The sequence below is a fragment of the Sceloporus occidentalis genome, unplaced genomic scaffold (genome assembly GCF_023333645.1).
Source record: "Sceloporus occidentalis isolate IW3139 unplaced genomic scaffold, rSceOcc1.0.p SCAF_4, whole genome shotgun sequence".
NCBI lineage: Eukaryota > Metazoa > Chordata > Lepidosauria > Squamata > Phrynosomatidae > Sceloporus > Sceloporus occidentalis.
In genome coordinates, this window is record NW_028316984.1 from 60,875,781 (window position 1) to 60,889,553 (window position 13,773).

The 13,773-nt window shown below is 38.0% G+C and overlaps 1 protein-coding gene across 4 annotated transcripts in view; it reads left to right on the forward strand.

The window, feature by feature from the left end:
- The window catches only part of ZRANB3 (zinc finger RANBP2-type containing 3), a 105,901-nt gene that overhangs the window by 75,160 nt on the left and 16,968 nt on the right, over positions 1–13,773 (forward strand). For 3 of the 4 annotated variants that reach the window (XM_089520124.1, XM_089520127.1, XM_089520126.1), the window contains 6 exons: positions 1,131–1,259; positions 2,704–2,823; positions 4,530–4,649; positions 6,199–6,378; positions 9,452–9,604; positions 12,820–13,243. In XM_089520124.1, coding sequence (XP_089376250.1) covers positions 1,131–1,259; positions 2,704–2,823; positions 4,530–4,649; positions 6,199–6,378; positions 9,452–9,604; positions 12,820–13,243 — 1,126 coding nt within the window. The remainder of the gene's footprint in view (positions 1–1,130; positions 1,260–2,703; positions 2,824–4,529; positions 4,650–6,198; positions 6,379–9,451; positions 9,605–12,819; positions 13,244–13,773) is intronic. The other variant, XM_089520125.1, reaches the window with a different exon arrangement.

A 13,773-nucleotide genomic window follows, 5' to 3' on the forward strand; every position in this document is an offset into this window, starting at 1 on the left:
CCACAGTGCCCTTTTCCTCTAGCAGGAAGTTTCCTCTGAATTGCTGTTCCTCTACAAATGTCGGGGGGGAAAACCTTTACTTCAAGGACATGCTAATATGGATCATGCCTATTTAACACTTTTTGCTAAATGCGACATTCAGTTGTTCACAGAAACAAGGCATGTGTATCATTTCTTGCACTGAATGCCATATTTCTATTAGAGTAAATGCTTATCTTTCAAATTCTTAAAGATGTGTATGTGTGTGTGTGTGTTGCCAGTTAAATTCCACTTCAGTAACATTTGTCCCTGTCAAAAAACCAATATAATTAATACTACATACTCAATGGGATTTTTGATGTTTTCTGTGGCCAAGAGTCCCATTGATAAATTTCAAAGGTTCCTCATGCTACAGAACAAGGAGAAAGCATGAACTTCTCACATGATGCTTACAAGCCTTTCCCATATTTAAAATAGTACTTTGTCTTATGCTGTTTTGTACCCAAGCTGTGTGCCTAAGTTTCCATCTTAGGATTACCTTAGGGTCACCATATAATGGGGTTTTCTTGGCTGGATTTGTGGAGAGGGGGCTTGACATTGCTCTCTTCTGAGGCTGGGAGAATATAGGTTTCCCAGGGTCACCCAGTGGGTGAATGGAGATTTGAACTTTTGTCTCCCAGAGCCCTAGCCCAAAACTCAAACCACTACACCACACTGACTCTCACTTTATCTAAATAGTTTAAAATAATGAATAAGCACATTAACTTACTGTTTGATTACCATATATGCAGAAATAATCAACCATGACACGGTAAAAGTATATTACTGTTTTGGGGCTGCATTGTAATATTTTGAAGCACTTTTTTGTTATCTCTGACACTTAACAGAAAATAGTTTCAGATGTTGATTTACGATCAATATAAGATGAGTTCCTTTGTTATATTTTACTCCTTGCTTTCCTTAGGGCTGCTATACTCAGTAGGGACTGTCTTCCCTCTACAGTAACATTGTTCTAGGAAGAAGCTGACAAATTTATGAGCTATTGTTCTCTTTTCTCCAGCAAAAGTAGAGGAAATATATTCAGAAGAAATGTAATTGTTTTGCCCTTTCACGATTTTTGCCTCTAAATATTGTTTTATGCTCCCATGCAGGAATTTAATGCTAGCTTTGAAGAATGGGAGAAATTAATGAGGGCTTCACATTTAGATTCTACAGAAAGTGACTTTGTCCAGGTGATGGGCCTCATTACCCGGATGTTTAAACAGACTGCCATTGCCAAGGTAATTTTGAATTGTTTTGCAACTCTTAACCATTTCTTGTAAGAGTTGTACAACTTGTGCCTGTATTTACAGTCTAGAAGTATACAAAAATCTTTCTGTGTATTTTGTCTGAATTGTGGCTCCCAAATATAAAGTGTTTTTTCTATCCTTATATGTTGGCCAGACTCAGATAAAATGTTAAACTCTTGTGGCACTGAATATTGGGTTGGATCTATAGGTGCTCTTGCATGAATAAACACTTTCCATACACTGGAATGGAAGCTTATACTAGACAAAAAATGTTGGTCCAGTATAAGCTTCTATTGGAAAGGGATATAGGATGGGAGATTATGTTTGCAGAATCTCCCAATAGTACCTCTCATGTTTTTGTGCAAGGTCACCCAAAAGATTTTCAGGAAGACGTGGTGAATCTGTGAAAGTCATCTTTTTCACCCACTTTCATTCATGGAAACCTTCGCCAGATGGGAACATTTTCTACCCACAAAAGTCTAATCCTGTTTCTCTAGATTATTGATCCAAGAAACCACAACATTATTGTGGATGTTATCTAGCTTCAAGTCAACTCAGACATACTGTGATCCTATCACAGTGTTTTCTTTGCAACATTTATTCAGAGGTTTGCCAATGCTTTCCTCTTAGGCTGAGAAAGTATGACTTGCCCAAAGTTACTTAAGAGGTTTCCATGGCTAAGAAGGGATTTGAACCTCTGTTTCCCAGGGTCCTTAAACCACTGCACCATTCTGAATCAAAACAGCAGAATTATCTGGTTATAATAAGGCAAAAGTCTTGTTCCTTTGGAAGATGGCCCCAGGTTTTCAGGCAGAAGAGCCCCCATGTTTAACTGTCTGTAGAATAATAGCTGGTGCCAAGAAAGATACTTTAAGTATGGATACTATACTTTGATGCTGGTTTTATTTTGATTACCATGTATCCTTTCTTTTGTGGACCTGTACTGGTAGAAGTATTCAGTGTTTCAGAAAACCAGATGTGGTGGTCTGCTTACAGAACTAGGCTTTCTCAGGCATTTCTTTGTGCTCCTGTTACTCTCACCCTGGACAGGTTACTCCTGAAGGCTAGAATTCTCGGAAGAAGTGTGGGGTGTGCCTGATGGGGTGACAAGAAGGGATGGTGTATTGCTAGAAATAGTGTTCATCTTTGCACAAGCAGAAGTGTCTTTCTTCATGGACCAGACAATAATAAATCCACCCTTTTGTAGATGTGTGCATGTAGATCTATAAGATACACTTGTAACAGAATATGGTGCAATGGATTGCTTTTTATTAACTTGGTGTGCTTTAAAGGATGTTTTAATGGAGAACATAAAAAGAAAATAACATTTTGTATCAGTGCTATTTTAATTTGCACCTCAGCACAAATGTTTTTAACCTTTAACACTTCCTTTCTTATTATTCAAAGAAAATTTAGCATTCTTTGTATGTTTTAGGCAGGAGCAGTGAAGGATTATATCAAAATGCTGCTGGAAAATGACAACCTTAAGTTTCTAGTTTTTGCTCATCACTTAAGTATGCTCCAGGCATGTACAGAAGCAGTTATAGAAAGCAAGGTAAGTGTGCCTCATTTGGTCAGTATTGAAAGTGGTACAATTTATTAGCATAAAAAGGCATAAAGGAATCTGTAGCACATTTGAGACTGAGAAGAATTTTCTGGCATAAGCTTTTGGGGATTCAGTCCATGCATCTTATGTGGTGAAGTGCACAAAAGCTTTTGCTACAAATTTTTTATTTCATGCATGTCTCAAAGATTCCTTTAAGTCTCTGGACATAGTGGATTCCTTTATGTCTCTTTTTATTTAGCTAAACAGCCTTTTAAAACTTTTATTAATTACACACATGTATTTGTTCTTTTCAGTGATGACAAATACATTTGTTAAAGGTTTACTCACAAGTTGATGTCTGTAGCATCTTGGGCATTGTGTTAACATTATGATTTGCAACCTACTCATTATTGTGTGTTTACCTAATCATACAGTCCTATTCTTACTTTTTATAAACTATCATTTGTTTATACTCTCCAATCTGCATGTACATGAACCTGTGGTATAAAATTAAGTTATGTTTTAAATTGGAATTTTGTAATTGTGCTAGCCAAATGGCTGTAATAAAGTTTGTTGTTGTTGTTTGTTAACATTGCAAGCATAATAGCACATTTATTCTCTGATCCCACCTTTCTGTGGAACTTTAGTCGTACAATTCTGTTTCATACTCTCTTGCAGGGTTAGGAATCGTGCAGCCTTCAGATATTGGTGGATTGTATCTCCCACCTACTCTAGCCAGCATAGCCAATGGTAGGAACACTGGGCATAGCAGTCTGACAATATCTGTATTGGTGCATGGCTGCACAATTTCCACTTTTCCTCTAGTGTAACAAAATGTAAGAAATTTAAATAATTCATCTTCTCCTGTTTATCCCTACCCCCATTTCTGTCTCCTTTCTATACTGAACTATAGATTCTTCTTTGTGGTCTTTGTGACTCACACTCATGGGATTCCTGCATCTGTGCAGCCTATCCATACTAAACTATAGTGTATGAGCTACTCATGGCAGCAAACTGTACTATCTCAAGTGCCATCCAGGTATAGCTGTGGCAGAGAAGGGAAGCAGGCCTACTATTAGCCCTCCTGAGAATCCTATTTCTCAGCAAGCACTCATTGAGGTAGAAGAGAGACAGGAAGCAGGACCACTTTGTCTTCTCTGCTAAGAAGACAATGGAGTTTGGTTCCTTCTTTCTTTCAGCTGTTTTCATTTCAGCTGAGAAGAAAGAAATGAGAAGAAAAATTACTGTCATGCAGCATTGCAGCTCAGTCTAAGAACCATGTAATATTAAGAAGTGGTGCATGAGTTTTCTTGTTTTTCTTTCCCTTCCCTGTTCCTCTTTTCTTTTGCATCATGTGGTCTGTTTGTTTTAGATTGTAAAAGTGAGGAAAGGACTGTCTTTTTTTATTGATATGGATTTCACTCTAAAAAACACGGTAAAAGCTCTTTATATAATACAATTAAGTAAATGTACATTGATGAAATTTCAGCTTGTAATGTCTCTCTATTTGAAGAGGAGGCATAGTGAACCCAGAGCCTGGTTCCAGTTCTTTTGGAGGATGTAGGGGAAACTTTGAAATAGTCTCATAATACCCTGGCTCGTGATTATAAATTAGACCAGCAATTCCTGATCATTTAACTTTAACTTTCATGTAAACCCAAGGATTCCTACTCTTCAGTGCCAGGTTATTGTTTGTCTTACTACTTGTGTTATAGACTCGTTATATTCGAATAGATGGAAGTGTAGCTTCATCAGAAAGAATAAACCTTGTCAACCAATTCCAGAAGGATCCAGATACTAGAGTGGCCATACTGAGCATTCAGGCTGCAGGTCAGGTAAGAAAATATACAAGAACCTAAATTTCTTTTATGAAGAAGCTAATGATTGTGGCACTTGAGCAGTGTTCATTTGAGCTGCTGCCTTTAAAAAAACACTATTGTCGGTCACATAAAAAAAAGTAAAAGAGTTTTATGAATTGTCTTGGTGTGGTCATTTCATGTGTAAGAAAATCCCAGATAAAGTTATCTGCAAGAGGTGAATTCACCATTTTGCCAAGCTGTAAGACAGTAGCATTCCTGGTATCAATATGGAGTGGGAAATCATGTTCGTACAGAAACCAGTGTAGATTGATGTGGCTTAAAAACTGTCAGTCATTTTCCTGGTGGAACTCAGGTAGAAACAGAAACTCATTTCGGTTTCTTGTGGGAATGTTGTAGTATGTTGTTTCAGTCCATGTAAACAGATCAAAATATTACAGGTTGAGTCTCTCTTATCTAAAACACTTGGGACTAGAAGCATTTTGGATTTTGGAATATTTGCATATTCATAAGGAAATATTTTGGAGATAGGGGCTCAAGTTTAAATATGAAATTAGTTTATGTTTCATGTACATCTTATACACAGCACCTGAAGGTAATTTTATGCAAAATATTTTTGATAATTTTGTGCATGAGACAAAGTTTGGGTACACCGAACCATCAAAAACCAAAGGTCTCTGGTCCAAAACACACTGCAGAAATAATCTAGTTTGAGGCCACTTTAACTGCCTGGTTCAGTCCTAGGGAATCCTGGGAATTGTAGCTTATTATGGCACCAGAGCTCTCTGACAGAGAAGTCACGAAACTATAGTTCACAGAATTCCCTAGCATTGAGCCAGGGCAGTTAAAACGGTCTCGAACTGGATTATTTTTGCAGTATGTTTTGGACCTGACACACATTTGGACAATTTTGGATTTTGGAGTATAGGATTTGGGATTTTGGAATTTCAGATAAGGGAGACTAACCTGTAGTCAAATGCCTTCAATGAATTCCTTCCAGGATACCCAGTGAATGAAATGGGAGCCTTTATGAGCTCAGAGGTGATATAAAAATAGGTTAAATAAATAAATAAAATCAATTTAAAATGCAGTACCAGAAAAATATTAGATATAGTGTGCTTACTAATTGGTTACCAGTCCCCCTATGAGCCTCAGTTCCCTGAAAATATACTCTAGTTGATTACCAGGTCCTCCAAGACAGTATGAGAAATTGCACTGAGAGGCCAACAGAGTGGAAGGTGAAATGACAAAAACTTTCCTTCCCAGTCTTTCCCCAGAATGAACCTCTGTTGATCATAGTCCTTTCCATGAACAGAATTAGCCCTTCGTTTTGGACAAGGACAGCTCAGTATCCAAGTTATGTAACCTTATTCCATTTTCCCTAAGCTGCTTCTAATATTCTTATCTATATTTAGTGAAATGATGAAAAAGATGGAAACATCAGCAAAATTATTGCTTTAATGTTTACTTTTTTGAACTACAACTGTCTCTGAGTTTTCATGACAGTTTGCTGTATACTTTTTGGAAAAAGGTGATTTATAAATACTAGTTTCTTCACTCTGTTTAGGGTTTAACTTTTACTGCTGCAACTCATGTTGTTTTCGCTGAACTGTATTGGGATCCTGGACACATAAAACAAGCAGAAGACAGAGCGCATCGGATTGGACAGTGCAGTTCTGTGAATATCCATTATCTAATTGCAAATGGAACAATGGATCCTCTTATGTGGGCAATGTTGAACCGCAAGGTAAACCATTGCATTTACAACTGTTTTTTTTTTTAAGATAATGTGGATTAAAAATTGCTCCAAAATCAATGGGGGATTGGGGTTTTGATTGCCTTTTGATCAATGGGCTGCACTTCTCCACCCTGAGCTAAAGCCCTCAGGTGTCTACAATAGTGCCTCCTTGAATTTTTGATGTTTTCTCTTTCCACAGTGCTGGTCCCTGAACCATTGGCTGTTAATCCCTAAAGAATTTCCTGAAAAGAAAAAAATCAGTTATAGCCAATGGGAAACAGTATGGTGCTTGTGCCAGTCCCTGGCACAATGGGAAAAAATAATTGCTAGTCCCCTACATGAGATAGCCAGAGAAGCACTGTTTTAGCTTGTAAGCCAGGAACTATTTTTGTTTGTTGTTTTGTTATGCAACCAACCAGTGCAAGTTTGGTTTTGTTTTCTTTTTCTTACAGTTGTTATATTTGCACCTTCACAATATTGAGTATCTTGTGTATATGGTGATATCAGTGCAGTTGTTAACTCCTGATATGCACAAGATACTCAATACTGTGAAGGTGTCAAATATAATAATATATTGACCCAAACACTCCAAAGGAACTAGTTCCAACTTGATTTTGGAAACTAAGCAGGGTCAGCTATGGTTAGTGCTTGGATGGGAGACAACCAAGAAATACCAGGTATTGGAGACTATAGTTCATAGGAAAGCAAACAGTCTTTGAATATTCCTTGCCTAAGAAAACCCTATGAAATTAATGTGGTCTCCCATTTATCAAGAGGTGATTTAAAGGCACATACATATTCAAAACAGTCCTGGTCAAATCCATTTCCATTCCTAGGTTGTAACATGAAAAAATGTAGGAAAACTCAAGAAGGGCCGGTGAAAATACATCTGGAAAGCACTGTAGCTTCCATGTTATCTGCAGTAGGATGAAAGTTTATTCTTTGCAGTCTGCACAGAAATGCAGCATTCAGCAGATGATGCACAAAATAAACTATTCCTCCTCTGCCTGCCTGGTTTGTAGAAGTCAAGCTTGTTGTTCTTCTTTTTTTAACTGACAAGCCAAGTTAAAAAAAAATGCAAGCTATTACAAATGGATTGTTTACAAGGCTGGTTAAAATATTTCAGTTACATTTGGAAGGTAAACCAAAAGTTTCATTTTAATGTCTAACAAGTAATTTTAAAACAGGTTAACCTGAACTATTAAAAGAAATATAAGATTTGGAAATAACATAGATGTAAACCTGATTTTACAAACAAAACAAAACCTATTATAAATCTTCTAGGATGTCCATATTAGGCTTCAGTGAAATTCGTCTTCTCACAATTTATTTATTTTAAATTATATCTTGTTTCTTGTGGCAGTTTAAAATGATAAGAATGGAAATAATAACTTCAGATAACCATCCTTTTTAAAATATCTACTTTAGAAGAACCCATTTCATCAGTTTACTATCAGTATTCCAGACTTACGTCAGAGCTGTTCATGAGTGAACAGAAGGACTTCTAAAAATATTTATGCTCAGCAGCTTTTGAGAAAACAGAAGGTGACACCAGCTGCTACATCTTCCTTGTACAAGAGTACGTGTAGCCCCCAACTAGAACTCACCAACAAGGCTGCCTAAAATGATTTTTAATCATGGGGCTGTTGCATTGTTGGAGACATTTGGGGGATCACCAGGTTCCAGAAGATGTGTTTTGACAGTATCTTCACCTTTGGGAAGATTCCTTGCTTTCACCACCAAAAGCAGAATTGGTCTGACTTGTGAGAGGTGGGGTCACCTTTGCACACAAAATGGTGCACAATCTCCCAAAGTCTGCAGTGTTCTCTACTCAGCTAAACAGTAAACTGTGCAAAAGATTAACAGGTGGAGGAGTAAAAACCCCAACTAGTGTTGAAGTCATGGAATCTCTATTTAGTCACTATCTTAAGATGTAATGTGTGAGGAGGTTGTCGATACTCAAATCAGGCAATAGTTTTGTAATGAGAACCAGTGTGGTGTAGTGATATGTATGCTGGACTATGACTCTGGAGACCTTGGTTTGACACCATGGAAACACTGAGTGACCCTGGGCAAATCACATTCTCTCAGCCTCAGAGGAAGGCAAAGGCAAATTTGAACAAATTTCGTACATCACAGTTCTGTGATACTTTCTTCTTGTACAAAAGGCTGTTACATAGTGCTGCTGAGATGAAGACACAAACAATTGTTCATCTCTTATTTTGGGGAATAGAAATCCCAGCTATTACCCAGATCTGATTCTGTTCCTAGATACAGTACATTATTTATTGATGCACTGATTTATTTATATGGCATCATCAGCATATGTTCTGTAGAGAAATGACAGGGGGAGAAAACCCACATTGTTGCCAATGGTGTACAGTCTGTTCCTTAGTATGTGTGTATATATTTATTTTATTTAAGGCATTTCTCTGCCACCTCTCAGGAGCCCAGATAAAAATATTTAAAAACAGACTAATACAACTCCAGAGAAGCAACATGGAATAGTGGTTTGAGTGTTGGGTTAGGACAGTGGGAGGCCAGGTTTCAAATCCCAGATCAGGCATGGAAACACATTGGGTGACCTTGGACAAGTGACATTCTCTCAGACAGCGGAAGGTAATGGCAACCTCCCACCCCAAACAAATTCTGCCCAAAAGACCCAATGATGGGTTTGCCCTAGGGTCACCACAAGTTAGTAATGGTGAAAGCACACAACAACAACAAACAATTCCTTTAAAATAGTTGTAAAGTGATGGTTAATTAAAACAGGCAGAGCATCTACCCCTAGTTTTTAAGGACCAGCAGGCACGTGAAGCAGAGCAGTCTTAGCTGCCCAAAAGAGATTGAGCCAGCCTGACCTCCCTTGGGAAGGAATTTCATAATTAGGGTGGTGCTACAGAGTAAGTCCTGTGTATGCACTAACCTAACCTTGCAGAGTGATGGCACATGCAACAGGGTCTCCATGCCTGGTGGAAAACAGATGTGGAGAGTTTTATATTAACAAAGCTGTAGATAATTCTAACAGCATATGAGCCAGCGTTCCAAAAATTGAAATCTTTTTTCATTCTCCCACATACAGGCTAAAGTTACAGGCACCACACTGAACGGCAAGAAGGAAAAACTGCAAGCACAAGAAGGTGACAGAGAGAAATGGAATTTCCTGAATTTTGCTGAAGCCTGGACTCCAAATGAAAGTCTAAATGAAACAAAGAATGAGGTTTTATTTACCCATGTAAGTGTGTACAGATAAAGATATCATGATGTTTTTCTGGGGCTAAAGCTACATTTATTGTGTATTTACACTGATGTTTCTTGTATTGGTGTGAGTTACACTGCATGAATGTCTGTGTTATCTGCTGTTTTATAAATGTAATTACACACAGTTGGTTAAATCCTGCTTCATTTCATCACTTGAATTTTAAAAATCTAAAAAAAGAAGTTAAAGTGTTTTTTTTAAGGGTCATAACTATGTTTTGACTTTAAACGAGCCTTATTGGGGAAATCTGTTCTGCTGGAATTCTCTGTGTTCACTGGTGACTAGTTTGAAGGGAATTTTAGTGTGTTCTTCGCACACCGGTTGAAAACCCATGTCTCCATGGATATTAGTAGTCTGAAAATGAGCAAAGTTGATCTGGTAAGTGAAGAAGATGAAATGAGGTGTTGAAGTTTAAAACTAATCTAGCAAAACAGGTTAAGATATGCTTGCTGCAAGATTAAGTCTGGCATCTTGTTCAATATTTATGAAATCAGAATACAGCCTTGGGATCTCATAACTTGGGATTCATGCTTCCGATTGTTAGTGACCAAATATGATCCCCAAAACCGATATCTTAAACCAGGAGGTATCCCAGCTGAAGGGTTTCTGAAGCACTGCAAATCAGTACTCTAGGAAATGATCATTGCAGCACTCACCCATTCATGGGGAATAAGGAGTCTTTCCAGCTGTCTATCTCAATGTTTTCCATGGTTGGGAGAATGTTACAGTCATCATTGCCCAGCACCATGTTCTGCTGCCCCTTGGAAACTTCGGCTCAAATGCTGCCTGGCTTAACTGGTAAGTTTTTTGATGGAATGGCATCAGCAGAAATAGGTATGACGATGGAGCTCCTTTGCCAATGCAAGATTTCAGCCACTCTCCCTACCACCCTGTACATGCTTAGTCAGGAGTAAGTCTCAGGGATCTTTTTTAGACCTTTTTGTCTGCCTTCAAGTTGTTTCTGACTTGTAGTGACCCTAAGGCAAGCCTATCATGGGATTTTCTTGGCAGGATTTGTACAGAGGGGGTTTGCCTTTCCCTTCCTCTGATGCTGAGAGAGTGTGACTTGCCCAAGGTCACCTAGTACGTTTCCATGGCTGAGCCATTTGATCCCTGGTCTCCTGAGTTCAGACTGCTACACCATGCTTAGACCTAGTTTCCTGGAAATGTGGGAAGTTGCAGTGTAGAAGTAGCAGCTTCTGTTTACTCCTCTGTTGTTCTCCAGTCATCCTTCCTTCTCTCTAGCAATACCCTTCTATTCTCATTTTTACACAGAGCCCTCCACATTTCACTGACATGCACACACAGAGAGTCCACTCTCCTCCCATCAGATGTAGACACACTGTAGACATACTTCTCCAGCTAATTTTGCAGCAGACACATACACTGTCAAAAAAATTCAAACTCACACACAGCCAGAAACAGACACATGCAATGCCACTCTAAATACATCTTTTCTGAGCTCTTCATTTCTTTCTTGAGCCATGGGCGGCACAGCTCCCAAGACTACTCAGTCTCTGTATAATTCAATTTTTATCCCCACCCTATTCTCCTGCCTCCAAGCTTCTGTCTGTTGCAAGATTAGCTGTTCCTGATGGTGTATCAGTAGCCCTCTGCTGGCAGGAAACAGAAAGATGACAGGACAGGAGAGACAGCCTGTTGTTTCAGTGCTGAACTGCTCCAGTTGTTTTGCTGTTAAATCTTGAGCTTTGAACATCTAAATTTTCTGCATTTCTAGATTGTTCATGCTTCCGGTTTTTTTTAAAAAATGACCAGAATTGGTTTGGTAAATCTGTACTAATAAGTGTTACATATTTTTAGATATAGAAGTGTTAGTCTATAGAATCAGAGATAGAAGTATTATAGATATAGAGGTGTTAGTCTACAGAATCAGTACATAGAGAGATCTTGTAGCACCTTTGAGTGAAAGAACTGAAAGAAAGAAATTGGCAGCATGAGCTCTTGTAGAATTCAGTCTACTTCCTCAAATGCATTTAGTGGAGTGGAAGCCAGAGACAGTCATATATATGCCATTGGTATGTGAGGATGTCAATACAAATTACAAATCCTTTGTGTATGGAAATGACGTTGCAGGTCCAGTTTTAACTATGGTAGTTAGTGCACAAAGGCATAGGAAACTGGTTTTTGTGCATGGAGATGAACTGGCAAATCCAGTTTTGCAATGGGACTAGCCTGTGGTGAGGGGAACAGATGAATGTAGGGCAACCCCATGAGGTTGGGGGTCAGACGATCACAAAAATGTGTACATTGCCTTTCGTTCTGGTATTTCATGTATTCATTTCAAACTCTATAAACTATTCACAAATGATCAGTTCAGTTGTTACAAAAATGTGTAGATTGTTTGTCATTCTTATATTTCATGTATTCATTTCAAACTCTATAAACTATTTTACATCAAATACTTCATGGAGACTACTAGGGCTCTACATCATTAACAGGTTCTCCAGTGAAACCAATACTCCTTCCCAATCTAAAGGCCCATTATATTTGTAAACAGGAGGCTAAATCCAATGTTAGTCCCAGTTATAGTAGATCCATTACAGTGAATGGTATTGTTAGTTACCAGTTATGTAAGTCCAATTTATTTCAGTGGGCCTACTCTAGTTGGGACTAAAATTGAATTTCACCCAACTATGGGCTGAAAGAGACTGGTAACTTCAGCTGGCTTCAAGCCGGCTTGAGGGCATGGCATTTACATGCACCACACCCTCAAGTCACCCAGAAGTCATGATGGCAATTACACACTGGGTGGCTTCGGGGTGACACACATGCATGAAGTATTTGACGTAAAATAGTTTATAGAATTTGAAAGGAATACATGAAATATAAGAACGACAGGTAATGTACACATTTTTGTGAAAACTGTACTGATCATTTGCCAGCTTATACTGGTCAAAAATAATAGACTTAATAATAGTCCCCTCACATTTTTTAAATATGTCAGTTGTCTATTACAACTCATTTTCATTACTGAAAAAAGACTGGCTATTTCTAAAAGGCTGAAATTGAAAATATAAAAATAAATAAATGGAACAGGACAAATATAATAAAGATTTCTCCCTGTATGTTTTTTTTTTATTTTTGACATATAATACATTAATCACATGACATATAATATCTTCACAGTCACCCATGTGTGTTAATGCATATTAGTTTGTCTTCTTTCCTAGTTTGAAAAGGAAAAGCAGCATGATATCCGTACTTTTCTTTCACCAAAGCCAAATCCAGAGCGAAAGCGGAAAAAGGGTTCTTGTGACAACTCTCCTCAAGAGGAAAAGAGCATAGAGAGTGGCAATTCTTTGGACTCTGAGGAACTAAATGAATTGGATATACCTTGTAAGGAAGCAAAGAGACCAAGAGCTTTAGAACCATCTACACCAAAGAGTTCTTCTAGGGAAGGAAGGAAATTGCTTTCTCAAGAATCTGACTACTCATTTAAAAAACAAATTACTGAAGAGAACTTTGGTACTCCTTTATCTCATTCAAGGAAAGATTCTGTTCCTGAAGCAATCTGGCATTGCAGTCTGTGCACTTACAGTAATAATTCATTGCTACCTTATTGTGAAATGTGTGAATCTCCACGACAAAGGAACAGTAAGTAAACTACTGTGCTTCAGTCAAGATTTTTCTCATTTGTGATAAAAGTGCAGCCATTTTTTAAAAATGACATGACAAAACACTTTAAAATATGAGGTATTTGAAGCAAAATGTGGTAGATACCTTCTAGATGTGTGTGTGTTTGTGTGTGTACATGTGCCATCAAGTCTCCTGTCAACTTATGCTGGCTTCATGAATTTCAGAGGGTTCTCTTAGGTAAGAAATGATCAGGAGTGGTTTTGCCAGTTCTACTTCTGAAATATAGCCTACAGCACCTGGTATTCATTTGCAGTCTCCCATCTGAGTACTTGATACATATCTTAAAATCTAGACTTTAATAAAGAAACTACAGAACTTGCAAACAATTTTCAGACCTTAAAAAAGAGAATGAAAGCATACTGTCAAGGAATATTAATTAAAGAGGTTATCAATAGGATTAGATGAAAACCCAAATACAGTGGATCCTCCACATTCACTGGGGATGCCCCATTAAAGTGGAAGGCCAGCAACAAACAAACAAACTTTTT